This window comes from Engystomops pustulosus, chromosome 5 (genome assembly GCF_040894005.1).
Source record: "Engystomops pustulosus chromosome 5, aEngPut4.maternal, whole genome shotgun sequence".
Lineage (NCBI taxonomy): Eukaryota > Metazoa > Chordata > Amphibia > Anura > Leptodactylidae > Engystomops > Engystomops pustulosus.
In genome coordinates this window covers 56,922,831-56,937,973 of record NC_092415.1, presented here as the reverse complement: position 1 = coordinate 56,937,973, position 15,143 = coordinate 56,922,831, and the positions used below count along the sequence as shown (strand labels likewise).

Genomic DNA, 15,143 nt, shown 5'->3' with positions numbered 1-15,143 from the left:
ATATTAATCAAAGGTCTAGTTTATGAACAAACTCTCATAACCACGTTACACCTTTTGCCCTTTGTTAGACACCTGGAATTCAAGAATACTGTGACCGTGGGCATTTTAGGAATTTGCTATTCAATGAAGGTGGTAGAGAGAGAAGGTTCATGACATCTCCTGCAGCATTAGTACTGCTTGGCAAGAGATTCTGCTCGGATTCAGTATCATCTGTAGATTTTATACAGGCCCCACACTATTTACCTAGGGATCATATCGCCCAGGTTTGCCATTTCTTTCCTTATTATTTAGTCTTAATATGGCAAATATGCCGCTCTTCATAGCTGAAACTGTCTCAACCCACAATATTGCAAAGAAACTATAAAAAGCTACAGGCTTAAGTAGTTCAAGCAAGAGGGTCACAATGCCTCAGGATGTCTAACCCTAGTTTGGGGCCGATGTCTAATGAGCATGAGTGTGCATTGAGCCAGAGGCCTTCCTGACCTTTTAAATCACCTTGCAGAAAGTTGTGTCTATGTAAAAGACTTCTGTATATGCAGGAATATCTGCATACATCCAAGATGCTCCTTACAGAGCATCATGTAAACATCAAAAATATATTGATTTAAACAATATGCCATGTTACAGCAGAAATTCAAACCTATAAAATAATCACAAAATAAAATTAAAATAGAGTATATAAACATGAAACTTTATAAAGTTTTGGTTTCTCAGGGTGCGGCCTGCACGGGGGCAGGCCTTGGGCAAATCGCAAATGCATTTCTATTGCGCATGCAATCGGTAACCAGAACCTGGTGTATTGTATTGGCTGCTATGTCATTCAAACAGTGCATCTAGATAATGAGACCGAGGCCCGCCACCGAATGCTTATGTCGCGTTTGCAAACGCAACACAAGCGCCCTGTGTTCAATAAAAATGTATAGCTGCTGCTGCTGTTTACGCGTTCAGTGAACCCAATCAATCTGCGATTGATAATCTACCCATTAGACAGGTCATAAATTATTTTGGTTGAGGTCAGAGATTAACAAAATGGGATAGACAAAAGAATTGCTAATTCAGAGCTTTTTCAGAGTTATGTGGTACTAACTGCTTAGGACAAGGTACATCATAGGCATCAGTGGCAATGCCTGGCCTAAAGGCAAATGTGAATTAAAGGAAACCTACCAGTTAGAATGGCAGGGATAAGCTGTAAGTACCGAGCACCAGCTCAGGGTGAGCTGGTGCCGGTACTTACTTTCGTTAGTGTTATAAACCGCTGCATCCCGGTTTTAACACTTTTTAAACTTTAGAGCAGTAGAGGCTTCAGCGCTCCGCACGACCGTGCGCGCGCAACATCTCCGCTATTTCCTATGTAGGCGCGCGCACGATTGTGCGCACGCAACGCCGAAGCCTGTTCTGGTCGAGAGTTTAAAAAGTGTTAAAACCGCGATACCGCGGTTTATAACACTAACGAAAGTAAGTACCGGCACCAGCTCACCCTGAGCTGGTGCTCGGTACTTACAGCTTACCCCTGCCATTCTAAATGGTAGGTTTCCTTTAAGTCTTAAGAGACATCAATTAGATAAGCGTACACATTGCGCTCCATAGGGTAGCATGGTTGATAACATGCCATCTTTGGTGTCACTGAGGCAGTGCAGCCACTACCTGTATTTTCTACCATATACCTTCTATACCAGTGATGGCAAACTTTTTAGAGACCGAGTGCCCAAACTACAACATAAACCCGCTTATTTATCGCAAAGTGCCAACACAGAAATTTAATATGTGTTTTATACTCCCTTCTCTGTCACAGTTTTCATTGATACCAGCACCCTCAGGCACCAATAAAGCAGAAAATAGTCCCAGGTAGTCCTGTCACTTTAAAATAGCTGTGTGCACAGCAAGTCCTGGGCTGTCTGGGACTGCAGGAAGATACCTGGAGTCATCTCTGGTGATGGCCTGAGTGCCCACAGAAAGTGCTCCGAGTGCCACCTCTGGCACAAGTGCCATAGGTTAGCCATCACTGTTCTATACCATTGACATCTACTGACATAGTGGCACGCTGCAAGGATAGGACACAGAAGCTCTATCCATAAAGGCAGATGCTATGATTATAAGGGTGGTCTATGGAAGAGCTAGACTTCACTTATATGACTGGAAACCTGCTCAGGATGCGGTCACCCGTTAGCGCTTTAGAAGCGGAATCAAAGTGCACGGGGCAGGCCACAGCCGATCGCATATGCCTTTCTATGCAAACGTATGAGATCGGCTAACAGCACACAGTGTCTTGTATTGTCTAAATACAAGACAACGTGTGCAGATTGTCAATCGCATGTGTTTGCATAGAAATGCATATGCCATTGAACGTGGCCCGCCCGTGCGCTTTGATTCAGTTTCTAAACGAATTCAAAGCGCTGATGTGTGACAGCACCCCATATATAAGCATCCAGTAACAGATTAAGTTAGGTAACACTACAATTCGGCCTATAGAGCCTTTGTGCCAGCTGCTGGCCATAAAAGCTGCATATACCACGCAGAATGGGAACCATCTCCTAGCTGTAATGGACAGATAATTGACATTGGGCTGTGCAGAATAAGCATCCTATACAGGGTTTAGATCACAGGTGCTATTCCAAAAGAAACTTTAAAATGCTTGCACGTTTTCTTTTTTTGTGTTGCCAAATGACATCAAGTGCTTTATTAAAAAGGACATATCTAAACCCGCCTAGCTTCAACATATCTTTTCTTGCGGAGGTGCATGGTGCTCTTGAAATCTGCACAGATTTGATAGAAGCTACTAAACCAGGATAATGGTACCCCAGGTTAGTAAGGATTAGTAGGGGGTGCCCTGTTTGATACTGCACCTGAAACAATTATTATTTGTTGCCAAGAACAAAAATGGCTCTATTCAGTGGGCACGTTCATGTGCACCAATTCTTTCCAAAGACACATGCTTTCCTTAAGTGTACACCAAGAATCTGAGAGAGTTACGATAATCAGCACTGAGGGTCCATAATCCTCGCTTGTAATAACCACTCATTTTGTTTCCTTTGTTTTCCTTCTCAAAAGCAAACTTGCTCACACACAGAGCTGCAGTCACTTCCAATTTTCTAGGAAGCTGTGAAGGTCAATTGGCTCAATTCACAAACACCAGATGTAGCTAAGACAGGTAAATGTGCGGCAATCTTTCACTGGTCACTTTTGCTGTACTCCATAATGCTTAGACCTCCAGAAAAAATAAGAACATTTAACTGTTGCACCCCTGAACATCCAAGATTCAGTACACTGCCAGGTGCATATTGGCAAAAGTAGTTCTATCCAGTTTTTTTTTACTTGTAATTCGTCTAATAACAAAATTTCCATTTTCCCTTTTTTTTTTTTAACTTTATTTCATTGTCTTTCAGAATTTGTAAACTTTTAATACCCATTTTTTTTTTCTTTAACAAAAAAACCTCCCATCTACCTATATCATGTAAGGATGTGTTTTGTTTGGAACATGGTGACATAAAGAACGGATATCGTGGGGTTCAAAATTTCAAAATTAGAGGCAAAGTAAAAGGGAACAGAAGGTTCAAGCATCTCTATTCTATCAATTATATCTATCAATTCTGCTTTATCAATTATCATACATTTCCATTTTTCAGAGCACTGCACCTATGAGACAATAGGTCAGTAATACAGATGAAAGAGGCTTCTCTGAAAATTCTCAAAACAGTGATGTGTAAAAATAAGGAAATAAAGCAACAATTTAATAAATAAACTTTCACATTGAAAGTATCCCGTAGTCCCAATAGGGCCTGCAACTGTTTAGCCACAAATGTATAACATCCCACAGATACTTCTGATAATGTCAGAACACATTCTCAATTACAACTCCAAAAGAAACTACACTATATTTTCTTATAGGTTTTGGACATTTTGGGAAATATACCAAACATCAATAATATCTTTAAGCTCACTATGCATATACATATTCGATTTTCAAAGCAAGAAAGCTGTTCTCTTATTGTAAGGATCTGGTTTTATTTTTAATTTGGGGTGGGAAAGGGAAAGGCATCACAATCACCGTTAATGAGAAAATATAAAAATTCCACAAAAAAACTGAAGACTGATTTCCACAGTTTTGTGCATGGGCCTATGCACATGGTCATAGGCGTATACAGGCATATGAAAGCATATACAGGTTTTCTAGTGGATTCCATATAAAAAAGTGTGCTATGCTATGCTATGCAAGAGCAGAAATCTACTAGAACAATGGGGGAATTGATCAAGTCCGGAGTTTTAATATTCCCTCCACAAATAGGATCTACCATGCCAGGATCTACTATGATGCTGACCTGGCAGGGATTTCTGTTTTGGTCTCTGACGTTTTCCCCCCGGATACTATGGTAAATGCGGCAGGGTATTCACACCGCTGCCTCTCCAGCATGCCCAGTGCTCTATAGGCACACTGTACACCTTGGTTAAAACACACATTTTCCACAAATTACAGTCTGAAGTAAGCTGAACAAGCTCTCTGCCTCAAATTGTTTCTCTTGCTTATGATCTATGCATTAAATATTACATTGCAGTATCATAAAAATTAGATACATTTTTTATGTGAGCTGCTTGATAAGAGCACTAAAGTTCATTTAAAAATATTTCTTATTGCTACAAGTAGTTTTAAAGTTTCATGGACAAGACAGAAAGTGCATAATAAAACGAAGCAATGTCATTATTAAACCCAAAGAAGGAGACGCATTCCCAGGAGATGGTGGAAAGAAAAAAAGATGTTATTTCCACAGAAAGTGATTGTGTTTTAATACGATTATAGACTTCTTTATACAATAATATATAATAAATATATACAAAGCAAAAGATAACCAGCATAGCACGATATATTTTATCAGTGGGATGAAGATTTACTTAAAGGATTCATTTACTTTTTCTATTAGCAAGAAGTTTCCTATTAAATACAACTTCTCAGGACACACAGCTCAAAGCAAAATCGAGGATTCTGAATATTTCATGCTCAAGTTTGTTTTATCTAGATAGAAAAGCAATTGGGTTAGTCTATAGAGGACTGTGAAGAACTGCGTGTCCCTGCATTTTTAGATAGAATCTAGTAGATGAAGAGAAGAAGAATATACGGCTACCGGTCTCTATATCATTTATAAAACCAGTCAATTTTTTTTTTAAAAAATGGGACAGAAAAGTTGGTGAATAGCTAAGAATAGTTGGTGAATATTGGTGAAACCCGGATGTTAATGCACCTTTTTCACTGCCTATTTGCATCAGTCAGCATTCCTTGTCCATGAATCCTGGACCAGTCTCACGAGCTGTTAAAAACACCAGCCATGAGCACTGATCCATTTTAAAGTGTGGCATTTAGAGCAGCCGTGTGCCATTTCATTAGCCTTAAAGTTTTATATAATTGGCCAACCCCTTTCACAGGGTAAGTATAGGACCCTATGAGTGTTGCTGCATGGGGAGGGGTGTTTGGCACACAAGTCGTGGCTCCGAGTGCCGATTGGGAAACTTTATCAGGGTAAGCATAATATGAGCACCCATTTTAAGGTCTTATACTTACCCGGGTTAAAGCTTTCTATAACTGGCCAACACCTTCAAGTTCTCATACTTCCTACACAATGTACAGTCTCAGATGCACAAGTTCTCTTTGACTAAACCACAAACCAGATCAAAAGATGCACAATGTATATGCAGTTAGCACAAGATTAACTAAATTGCATCTAAATTTAGAGAAGACACAACTATAGCATCACCATATCATGTGGCATTTAATTTATATTGTATTCGCTCACACCATTTGTTGTCTACAGTGGTCCACATCTAGTTTTTTACTGTATACAAAGCCAAACTCAAAAGGCCAATGACAATTTCACTTAGTTGGATATCCCAACACATTACAAAAAACAAATCTATTTAAACTTAAGCGAGACCAAAAGCACAACCAGACCCCTAGTTAAAGACGGACCCCTCTACACACTGTGACCTCTGGTGAAGTTCTCTGGATGCTTTACTATAGTCTCAGGCTGCAAAAATCAGCTGTAAGGTGTCTGTAATGAAGCTTGATTATTAACCCTTGGTCCAATTACAGCAAAAAAAATTTTGAAACACAAATAGTCACTGGGGTAAAAAAATTTTGGTCTGGATCTACAATTATAAAATATACAGTTTTGACTTACATACAAACCTATGGAACCTATCTGGTATGTAACCCGGGGAATGCATATATATTTATATTACACATACATATTATATATGGATATATATATATATCCATTTTTGTGAAAACTGAAAAATAAAACATTAGCAAAATGTTATGGTTTAGAGGACTATAAAGGTTTGTATAGCAATCTCTAGGACAAATAAAGCTACATAAGGCAATGTCCACATGCAAAAAGAGACAGGTTTTCTTAATACAAAAGTGGAGAACATAAATTATACTGTGTATGGGATGTGGAAGAGAACATTTGCAACATTTGCCAGTTTGCCCTATTGTAAATCCAGTCTGTTACGTTTTAATATCAGGACATCTGTCATGTCCATGCCTTTGTTTAACCAAGATGATCAGACTGATGGAATTTTACAGTACTGTATATTTGTTTTATAGCCCATCATGCTGCAACAGCTGACGGCTTACTCTTCCTATCAACATAAGACTTGTTTTGTCTGTGCCATGCTGGATCCCATCCATAGCTGTGCCTTCACCACTGATGAGTTAACGCAGAGCTGCTTTGTCTAATAGCAAATTATTAGGAGATACTGCAGTGGAATAATAATTTTGCGCACAGATACAACAAAAGCTGCACAAGTGAGAATTGCATTTGAAACCAATAAAGGAGAACTTGTACCGTATATTACAAGAGATTTTTTTTACTTTTTTTTGTAACGTGTAGGTAAGTAAATTAAACTGGTGAATTTTATTATACAGACTAGACAGATAACCACTGGGAGAAAGATTAAAAGCTGATTTGCATGAAAAAGTGGCACTGTGCTTCAATGCACCATTCACATCATGCAGGGGGAAGAGACCAAATCTTCCTTTTTTTTTCATATTTCTTATGCTGTAGAAATACGTTTTGCATTTAAATCAACAAATTGCTCTATAAATTTACAATTGTCTGAAACTGTAAGCACATTGTTCTGTACATGCAACTATATTAATCTTTTACATAGATTCCACAAATTTCTATATTTCCTACTGTTCTACGTTGCTTATAAGGACCTTTGGCTTTACAAATCAACAAAACACGAACACAAGAGGAGTTCAGTAACACAAGAGACTCTTTGAATCTGGTCTGCAACGAATCCACAAAAAAAAATATACATAAACTACAATTCTGCCAAAAGTCCTGAATTTGGTAATTAGTTTTTCTGCTACATGTTAAAGAAGATTTTTGAAGCTGTAATCGTATGTGTGCTTTTAGGACTTTTAAGTTAATCTTTGTTTATTTGGAGAATGTGAAGCTCTGTTTGAACATGGTGCCATTGTAAAAGTATCCATGAATTAGTAAATTATCAATTTACTCAAAACAGATCCCATGACTTACAATGTATGAGGTATATGACACTTTGTACTTAGACGATTTTACAATTTAAGGCTACATTCACACGACTGTTGGGGGATGTATATACGGCCACAAGCTTGTGACGCACCATAGGCTGCGTCTGAACGGCAGTAGTCGGCCGGAACACTTTGTGCAACCCCAATTCGTCACCAGCAGTGCCTTCCTTTATCCCCACTTTCCATTTGGCGTGGAGGTGAATTTTCTTGTTGTGCAACCGGAATCGCGCCTATTTCAGGGCTTGAACGCCAGATTTAGATTTCAGGCGTACAAGACCTGACAAATTTGACCCATGAAGGTTTATTACACACATATTCTAGATATCTGACACATGGATATCATAACTTAAAGATGAACTGTCACCCTGTATGGAACTGCTTACTTAGTACCCTACCGCAGTAATAGCAGCATTACACTGTTTGCTACCTGTATTGGAAGGTTCCAATAAAGCTAACACTGCATGCCGAGCTTACAGCGATCCGGCATATTCATGACGCGTCCCTCTCGTGCCATAGGCCGGCGGTGACTGCCAGGCTGCAAGTGGCAGTCACCGGCTCCTCGTACTGCACCCTCATGAATACACCGGACCACTGTAAGCTCGCCGTTCACAGCGCTATTTACTGCAGTGTTTGGTAACTTAATTGGAAGGTTCCGATAAAGCTAGCAGTTTTACACTGCTAATCTGGGGTAGTGCTAGGAGCTGCTTACCTTAGTAACAGGGTGACAGGCCCTCTTTAAGAATGATGACAAATTGGTATTTTGATCATTATTTATTACATCACCTATACATGTATGTTCAGATGAACTACTCATATGTTACTACTCTTTCAGATAAGCACATATTTTACACGTTCAGATAAAGTTGAATCACAATAGAGGGGGTTAATAGTACTTCACACAAGCATATTTCTACACCGGTATTAGAATACAACACTTATGACATTATACTGCAGATTATACTACTGATTTTGCTGATTTCGAGTAGCCAACTTTGTTCAAAGTGCTTAAAGTTGGTCAGTATTTTTCATGTATTTATTTATTTGTAAAATTAAAGTCTACCCTAGAAACAAAAATAAAGTGAGCGATAAATTAAAAATGAACTTCTAATGAGGCTTTAGGTCCACAAACCACCGCCAGGACAATGGGAAGGATTTATCACAACATTGTATGGTTTACTGAACTACTTTTTGAGACTTTTGTTGCAGTTGAGACTTTACATTAACAAAAAAGGCCAAAAAAATAATAGCACAAGAAACCAGAAAATTTGGTGATAAATCTACTGGATTTTCTGGGTTATTCATTTATGGATTAACAACAGTGAAAAAGATTCAGAACAGTGAACAGTGATTCATAACCCATCACTGTCCTGGATAACAAACCTGCAGTGGCTTTTGGACCTAAATCCCCATAACAGGTTCCCTTTAAGAGCATCTAGAAAATAAATGAAGGGATGGACACATACATGTGCTATTCACTTCTGTGATAAGTAAAATACTGACCAAATCTTAGCTTTTTGATTTACCGGTTTATAGAAATACAATATTTTGTTCGTCCCTTTGGGTTTGTTGTCTACTCCTATAAGGCTGTGCACATTAAAGGGGTTTTCCCACGAACAAAAGTTAGGCCCTATCCACTGGATAGGGCCTAACTTGTTTATCAGTGGGGGAATTAGTGCTGAGGCTCCCACAGATCATGAAAACGAGTAGTCCGACGGGTCCCACGTACTTCCGTCGGACCCCTCATCACTCCATCAGACTAATGTAGCAGAGGGCCGTGCATGACCGTTCTGCTCCATTAATCTCTATGGAGCTGACGGAGATCAGTGAGCGCGGCGCTCGGCAATTTCCGTCAGCTCCATAGAGATTAATGGAGCAGAACAGTCATGCACGCCCGATTGCTCCATAAGTCTGATGGAGCGACAATAGGTACGTGGGACCCCATAAGACCCCTCATTTTTGTGATCTGTGGGGGTCTCATCACTGAGACCCCCACTGATCAGCCAGTTAGGCCCTATGCAGGGGACAAGGCCTAACTTTTGTTCGTGGGAAAACCCCTTTAAACCTGAAAATAATTGTAAAAATAGTCTACTGTATAGAATCTATTTTCTGTTGTGTTCGATACAAGTCTTTAATTATGCAGAATAGCAAAATGCTCAGTCAAATATATCACAAAAGACTAACGTTACAAAAGAAAGCATAGTAAAACCCCATCTTTGTTAAACATTCACGTGTGTCAAGGAAAAGCTGAGAACACACATACTGATAAGAAAAGTACTCCTGCTCAGCATCAAATTAATGTCTGTGATGGTGCATATGTCACATCTAGCAAACAACAATTTGCGTGCAATGGAGTCTTCGATGCATCTTCACAGACATTTCTCAAAGGTCATACAAGTTATTAGTGCAATGACTGAGCTGCATACAACTGCCCTCCTATAAACAAACGCTGAAGAGTAGGAAACTGCTAACAAGGAGACATTTAAGGTCAAACGAAGATGAACGGAAATTGTCAGCCGGTAATAAGAGTTATTTACCTGTCAGGTGACACTGACTGATCTTGTGTTCTGTGATATCACTCAGCGACTCAAACACCTGAAGGCAACTGTCACAGCTGTGAGCGGCTTCTTCCTCTAGTTCTTCTCCCTCCTCCTGCCTTTTCTTGCAATCTGTCGCTTCACCATCTTCAGATTTATCGTCTAGTTTACAGTTGGGATCTGAAAAACAAGAAAGTTAAAACCTATTAAAACTGATACAAGAGCTCAAAACTATTCCATAATAAATTGATGCAAACTGATAAAATAAAGCACACAATCAAAACACCTATGAAAAACATACATATTCTCATCAACATGAACAAAGTAAACCTTCTCAAAATCTTTGATGAGTTGGTGCAAAAATTAAATGGGTAAATACCAAATGAGCACTGCTACATAGGCAATGGATGATTATGTGTGTTATGAGCCCCCCATATAATATGGTATAAGGGTACAGAGCAGACAAGAGACCAGAGACTAAATCAGTTCTGTCCTATAAACTGCTCCAGACAAATCAGAGGCAGAATGCTTGGGTACTGTAATCTCAAGTATATAAAATAATTTTAAAAGGTGTTGTCCGACAGTTTTCAAAATTGTGGGAGAAGGCTGGGGAGGGATTTTTTAAAAAACAAAGTAGTACTCACCTCCTCTGTCGCTCCCGGTGTCCTGCGCCGCCATCGCGCCGGTCCATGCGCCTATTTGTTTACAGAGGCACGGAAACTGGGATGATTTCAGCTTCTGGCTGGCCACGCCCATCCGTCACCATATCACAGCGCAGGCAATAGAGACAAGTGGGTGTGGCCAGCTCATCCTGTTGGAAGCTGAAATCAGCCCAGCTTCTGTGCCCTGTAAACAAACAAGTGCACGGACCAGTGATACGGCTGCAGGGGACACCGGAGCGACGGAGAAGGAGAGTACAACTTTACAATATTAAAAAACTGTCCGACAACCCCTTTAAACCTAAAGTGTTGTAAATATAATTATAAATATAATAAAAATAATAAACAATGTGCAATTATCTTATCATAGTATCATAATACACAATCATGATCACAGCAACTATACAGTATACATGATACATATTCCTATGTTATAACCATGACTGTTTGGGTGGCAGTATGAAAAGAACGATTATAAATGTGCTACAGTACATCAGTATGTTAAGTAAATAGGAGGACTTAAATTATGCCAACTGCGTTACATATGCCAACCTAAACATACGCTGTTCAGGAGACCATTTATAACATGCAGTCCATCAAATTACAAGGCAAAAAAAACACATAGGAAGAGGCTACAAACTGACAAAACAAAGGAGACAGGATGGTAAATCCCCCACAACAAGAACAACCATTAACTACAAAGTGCCTCCGGAAGATGCAGAAAGGAGCCACAATGTCAGTCTGTGTGTACTCAGACCACAGACATGGTTCCCCATACAGTAGGATAGCTGCCAGTTTCTAAATAATTTTCGCTTTCTTGAATCATGATTAATGCAAACAAAATATTTATTCCACGAAGGTTGCAATAGCTTTCTTCGACACCAAAAAAACAATGTTATCCAGCATCAAGCAGATCTCAATAGTTCTGATGCTGATGAACCAAAAGTGCTTCCAAGCTGTTGTATGCAAGTTTACATTGGATACTGATGATATAAAAGTTCCCCAAATGTAGCTAGCATCTAAATAACACATGCATAAATCCAGTCCTGAAGGAAATAAAACTGCCCAAAAAAAAACTTATTGCCCTTATTGCAGTTCACATCATATTTATAGACCTCTAATGTAATCATATGTTGGCCGGATTCCTGATGTATCCTTAACAGTGGAGGGTTAAAAAGTATCCCACTGTATACTGATACATTTGCATACATGCTTCTTTTCCAATCCTTTCCTCTGAAAGCGGGAGGAGGAGTGAGCATCACTGCTGCCGGTGTTCAGGGAGTCTCCCAAGTGACACAACCGGAGGCCAGGGATGGATGCAATACAGTTGCATCCGTCCCCAAAAGGATATGGCCTTTGCTAAGCGTATAGATCGCTTTACCGCAGGAAACAGGATGGAAAAACACAACTTGCTGTTATTTATTTTATTCAAATGTTTCCTGCTGGATGCAATGTATACTGCACTAATAAAGGCAAAAAAGGAAGCCTCCGCGTGCCAGTAATTATCTACTGCAAAGTTCAGCGTATATGCTGGGAGCTTTCCTGGCAGATACGCTGAACATATCATAAAAATGTAATATAAATGTATCATAAGTTGATTTCTACTTGAAGACTACTCACATGCATTAACTATTAGCTACCACCCCCTCCCTGAGCAACTACTGTACTATCCAAGCAGAAGTCATTAGTCAGTGAAAAAGTCCAATACATCAGTGCACCAAGTCCAGCTCCAATCCTGGAATATAGATGCTTTTTTCACTGTGTGGCTACTATGGTATGGTATGTTACACAGATCTTCACGGCTGCTTACTAACACGGTCTGCAGATTTGAATGCTCAAAACTACCGAAAGATTCCCTTTAACCCCTTCATGCTCTGTGACGGATATATCCGCCACAGAGCTATGAAGGGTGTATGAAGAGGGCACACAGGCTGAGCCCTCTACATACAGAAATGGGCTTTGCTGCATATTGCAGCAAAGACCCATCGCTAACACCCGCGGTCGGTGCTTGTTAAGCTTTTCTTTGGCGCCGGAGCATGTTACCTCGCCGCTCCCCCGAACGGTTGCCATGACAGCCTTGGGTCTTCATCTGACCCGAGGCTGAATGGCTTCTGCATATTCGTTACAATGAGCCAGTGGCTCATTGTAATGTATACTGTGCAGAAATGCCATATATTAAAATACAGTAGTATTGCAGTATATGGTAGAAACGATCTGACCATCTAGGGTTAATGTACCCTAGATGGTCCAAGAAATAGTGGGGGGGGAAAAAAAGTTAAAAAAATGTAAAACATTTATAAAATATTAAAAGTTCAAATCACCCCCCTTTCTCTGGAACTGATATAAAATATAATAACCAGTAAAAATCATAACCCCATCTTCACATAGCACTGCTATACAATCCTATTTGTCTCCACACTGGAGAACAGATTTATGGGTTAAAAAAAAAAAAAAAAAAAGGGTTCAAATCAATCGCTGACAGACTTATGTCCTATAGAAAACAGATCTGAATATCATTCTTTTCATGACAACCATTCTGGCATTTAACAGATGGTTGTAGAAACTACACATCAACAGGTTCTCTAACCCCATGTTTATTGATGATACAATTCATTATTCTGCCATGACCAATGCAGTTATTTCCCTTTGAAAACAGCAAACTAGGAGACTAAAGTTAAAATACCATAATAACTTCTTTTATTTTACCCTTAAATCTTTTTTGCTGACTCCCACTTAGAACACTAATAAGATTCCCAAAGTCACAGTGGCTGGATCTATGATTAAGTATCCCAGGTTTATCATGATGGATTTTGATGGGAGATTTCCTTCAACCCCTTAAAGGGAAACTGTCATCAGTAATTGACCTAAAAAAAACACAACCAGAATATTGTCAAGTAGCGTAACACCTTCTAGTTATTGTTTCTTTCATGGCCCAGCTTGGTGGCATCATTCAGCAAATCAACAATGAAGTGAGCTGTAAATTGGTTGTATAAAGTCAATGAAGAGGAGAGTTTAACACTTTAGTCAAGGTGGGGAACTCTGAACGATTGACATCATGCATCAGACTTCAGGAGATCTGGTTAGTGATGTCTCTGGAGGCAAGACCATCAATTACAGTGAAGGGGCTTTCTTAGGTAGAAAGAGCTTGACTTCAGTGTCTTGACTTGACTTTCATGATTCCTCCATTCTGGGTCATGAAAGAACCATGATATGGAATGTGTTTGGCTGCTTAACATACTGGTAGTGGCTTATTAAATCACTTTCTGATGACAGTTTCCCTTTAACGCAGAGGCCCTTTTTTGTTTTCTGGGTTTTCATTTTTCACTCCCCACCTTCAAAAATCTAAAACTTTATTTTTCCATGTAAAGAGTTGTGTGAGGCCTTGTTTTTGCATAATAAATTGCACCTCATAGCGATGGTATTTAATATTCCATGGCGTTCACTGAAAAGCGGGGAAAAAACCTAATGCAATGAAATTTGTGAAAAAAAATTTCTTGTGGGCTTAGATTTTACTGCTTTTACTGTGCGCCCCAAATGACATGTATCCTTTGTTCTTTGGGTCAATACGATCACGGAGAAACTAAATTTACATTGTTTTTATAGTGTTTTCATACATTTCCAAAAATTTAAAAAAAAAAATGAAAAAAAAGTTTGCTATCTTTTGGTGCCAATTACTTTTTCACACTTTGGTGTACGGAGATGTTTGTGGTGTCATTTTTTGCAAGATGAGATAACATTTTTAATGATAACATTTTGAGGACTGTATGGCCTTTTGATCACTTTTTAATTTATTTATATGTGGCAAGACTGCGAAAAAATGGCATTTATGGCTATGGATGCTTTTTTCCATTACAGTTTTAAACACCAGGAATAACAGTTATTATATTTTGATAGACCAGACATTTTAGGATGCGGCGATACCCAACACGTTTATGATTTTTACTGTTTATTTATATTTATATCAGTTCTAGAGAAAGGGGGATGATTTAACTTTTTGGGTTTTTAAAATAATTTTTCTGAACCCCTGGGATACTTTAGCGCTAGTTTGTCTGATTGCTCCTACCATATACAATCATTATGGCAGTATAGATGATTTTACTGATCATGTATTCCAATGTGTCACTGGCACGAATGATCAGCTGCTATACAGCCTAAACACCTGCGATCAGTGCTAGCATCAATCGCGGGCATTACCGGTGGATGTTCACTGCAATATGCTGCAAACACCCAGACTGGACAAAGCCTTTAAATTATATATAAACAAATAACAAAATATGGTGACAACTACGGGGACAGATGCAACTCATTATTTCCAACTTCATAACAGCAGCACAGCACAGGCACCGGTCAGGAGAAGGTGTACCAAACTTTTTAGACACACTTATTACACCAAAAGGCGCTGAC

The 15,143-nt window shown here is 39.2% G+C and overlaps 1 protein-coding gene across 6 annotated transcripts in view; it reads right to left on the bottom strand.

The window, feature by feature from the left end:
- The window catches only part of ZNF521 (zinc finger protein 521), a 228,700-nt gene that overhangs the window by 185,915 nt on the left and 27,642 nt on the right, over nucleotides 1-15,143 (bottom strand). For all 6 annotated transcript variants that reach the window (XM_072152045.1, XM_072152046.1, XM_072152042.1 and 3 more), the window contains one exon: nucleotides 10,081-10,260. In XM_072152045.1, coding sequence (XP_072008146.1) covers nucleotides 10,081-10,260 — 180 coding nt within the window. The remainder of the gene's footprint in view (nucleotides 1-10,080; nucleotides 10,261-15,143) is intronic.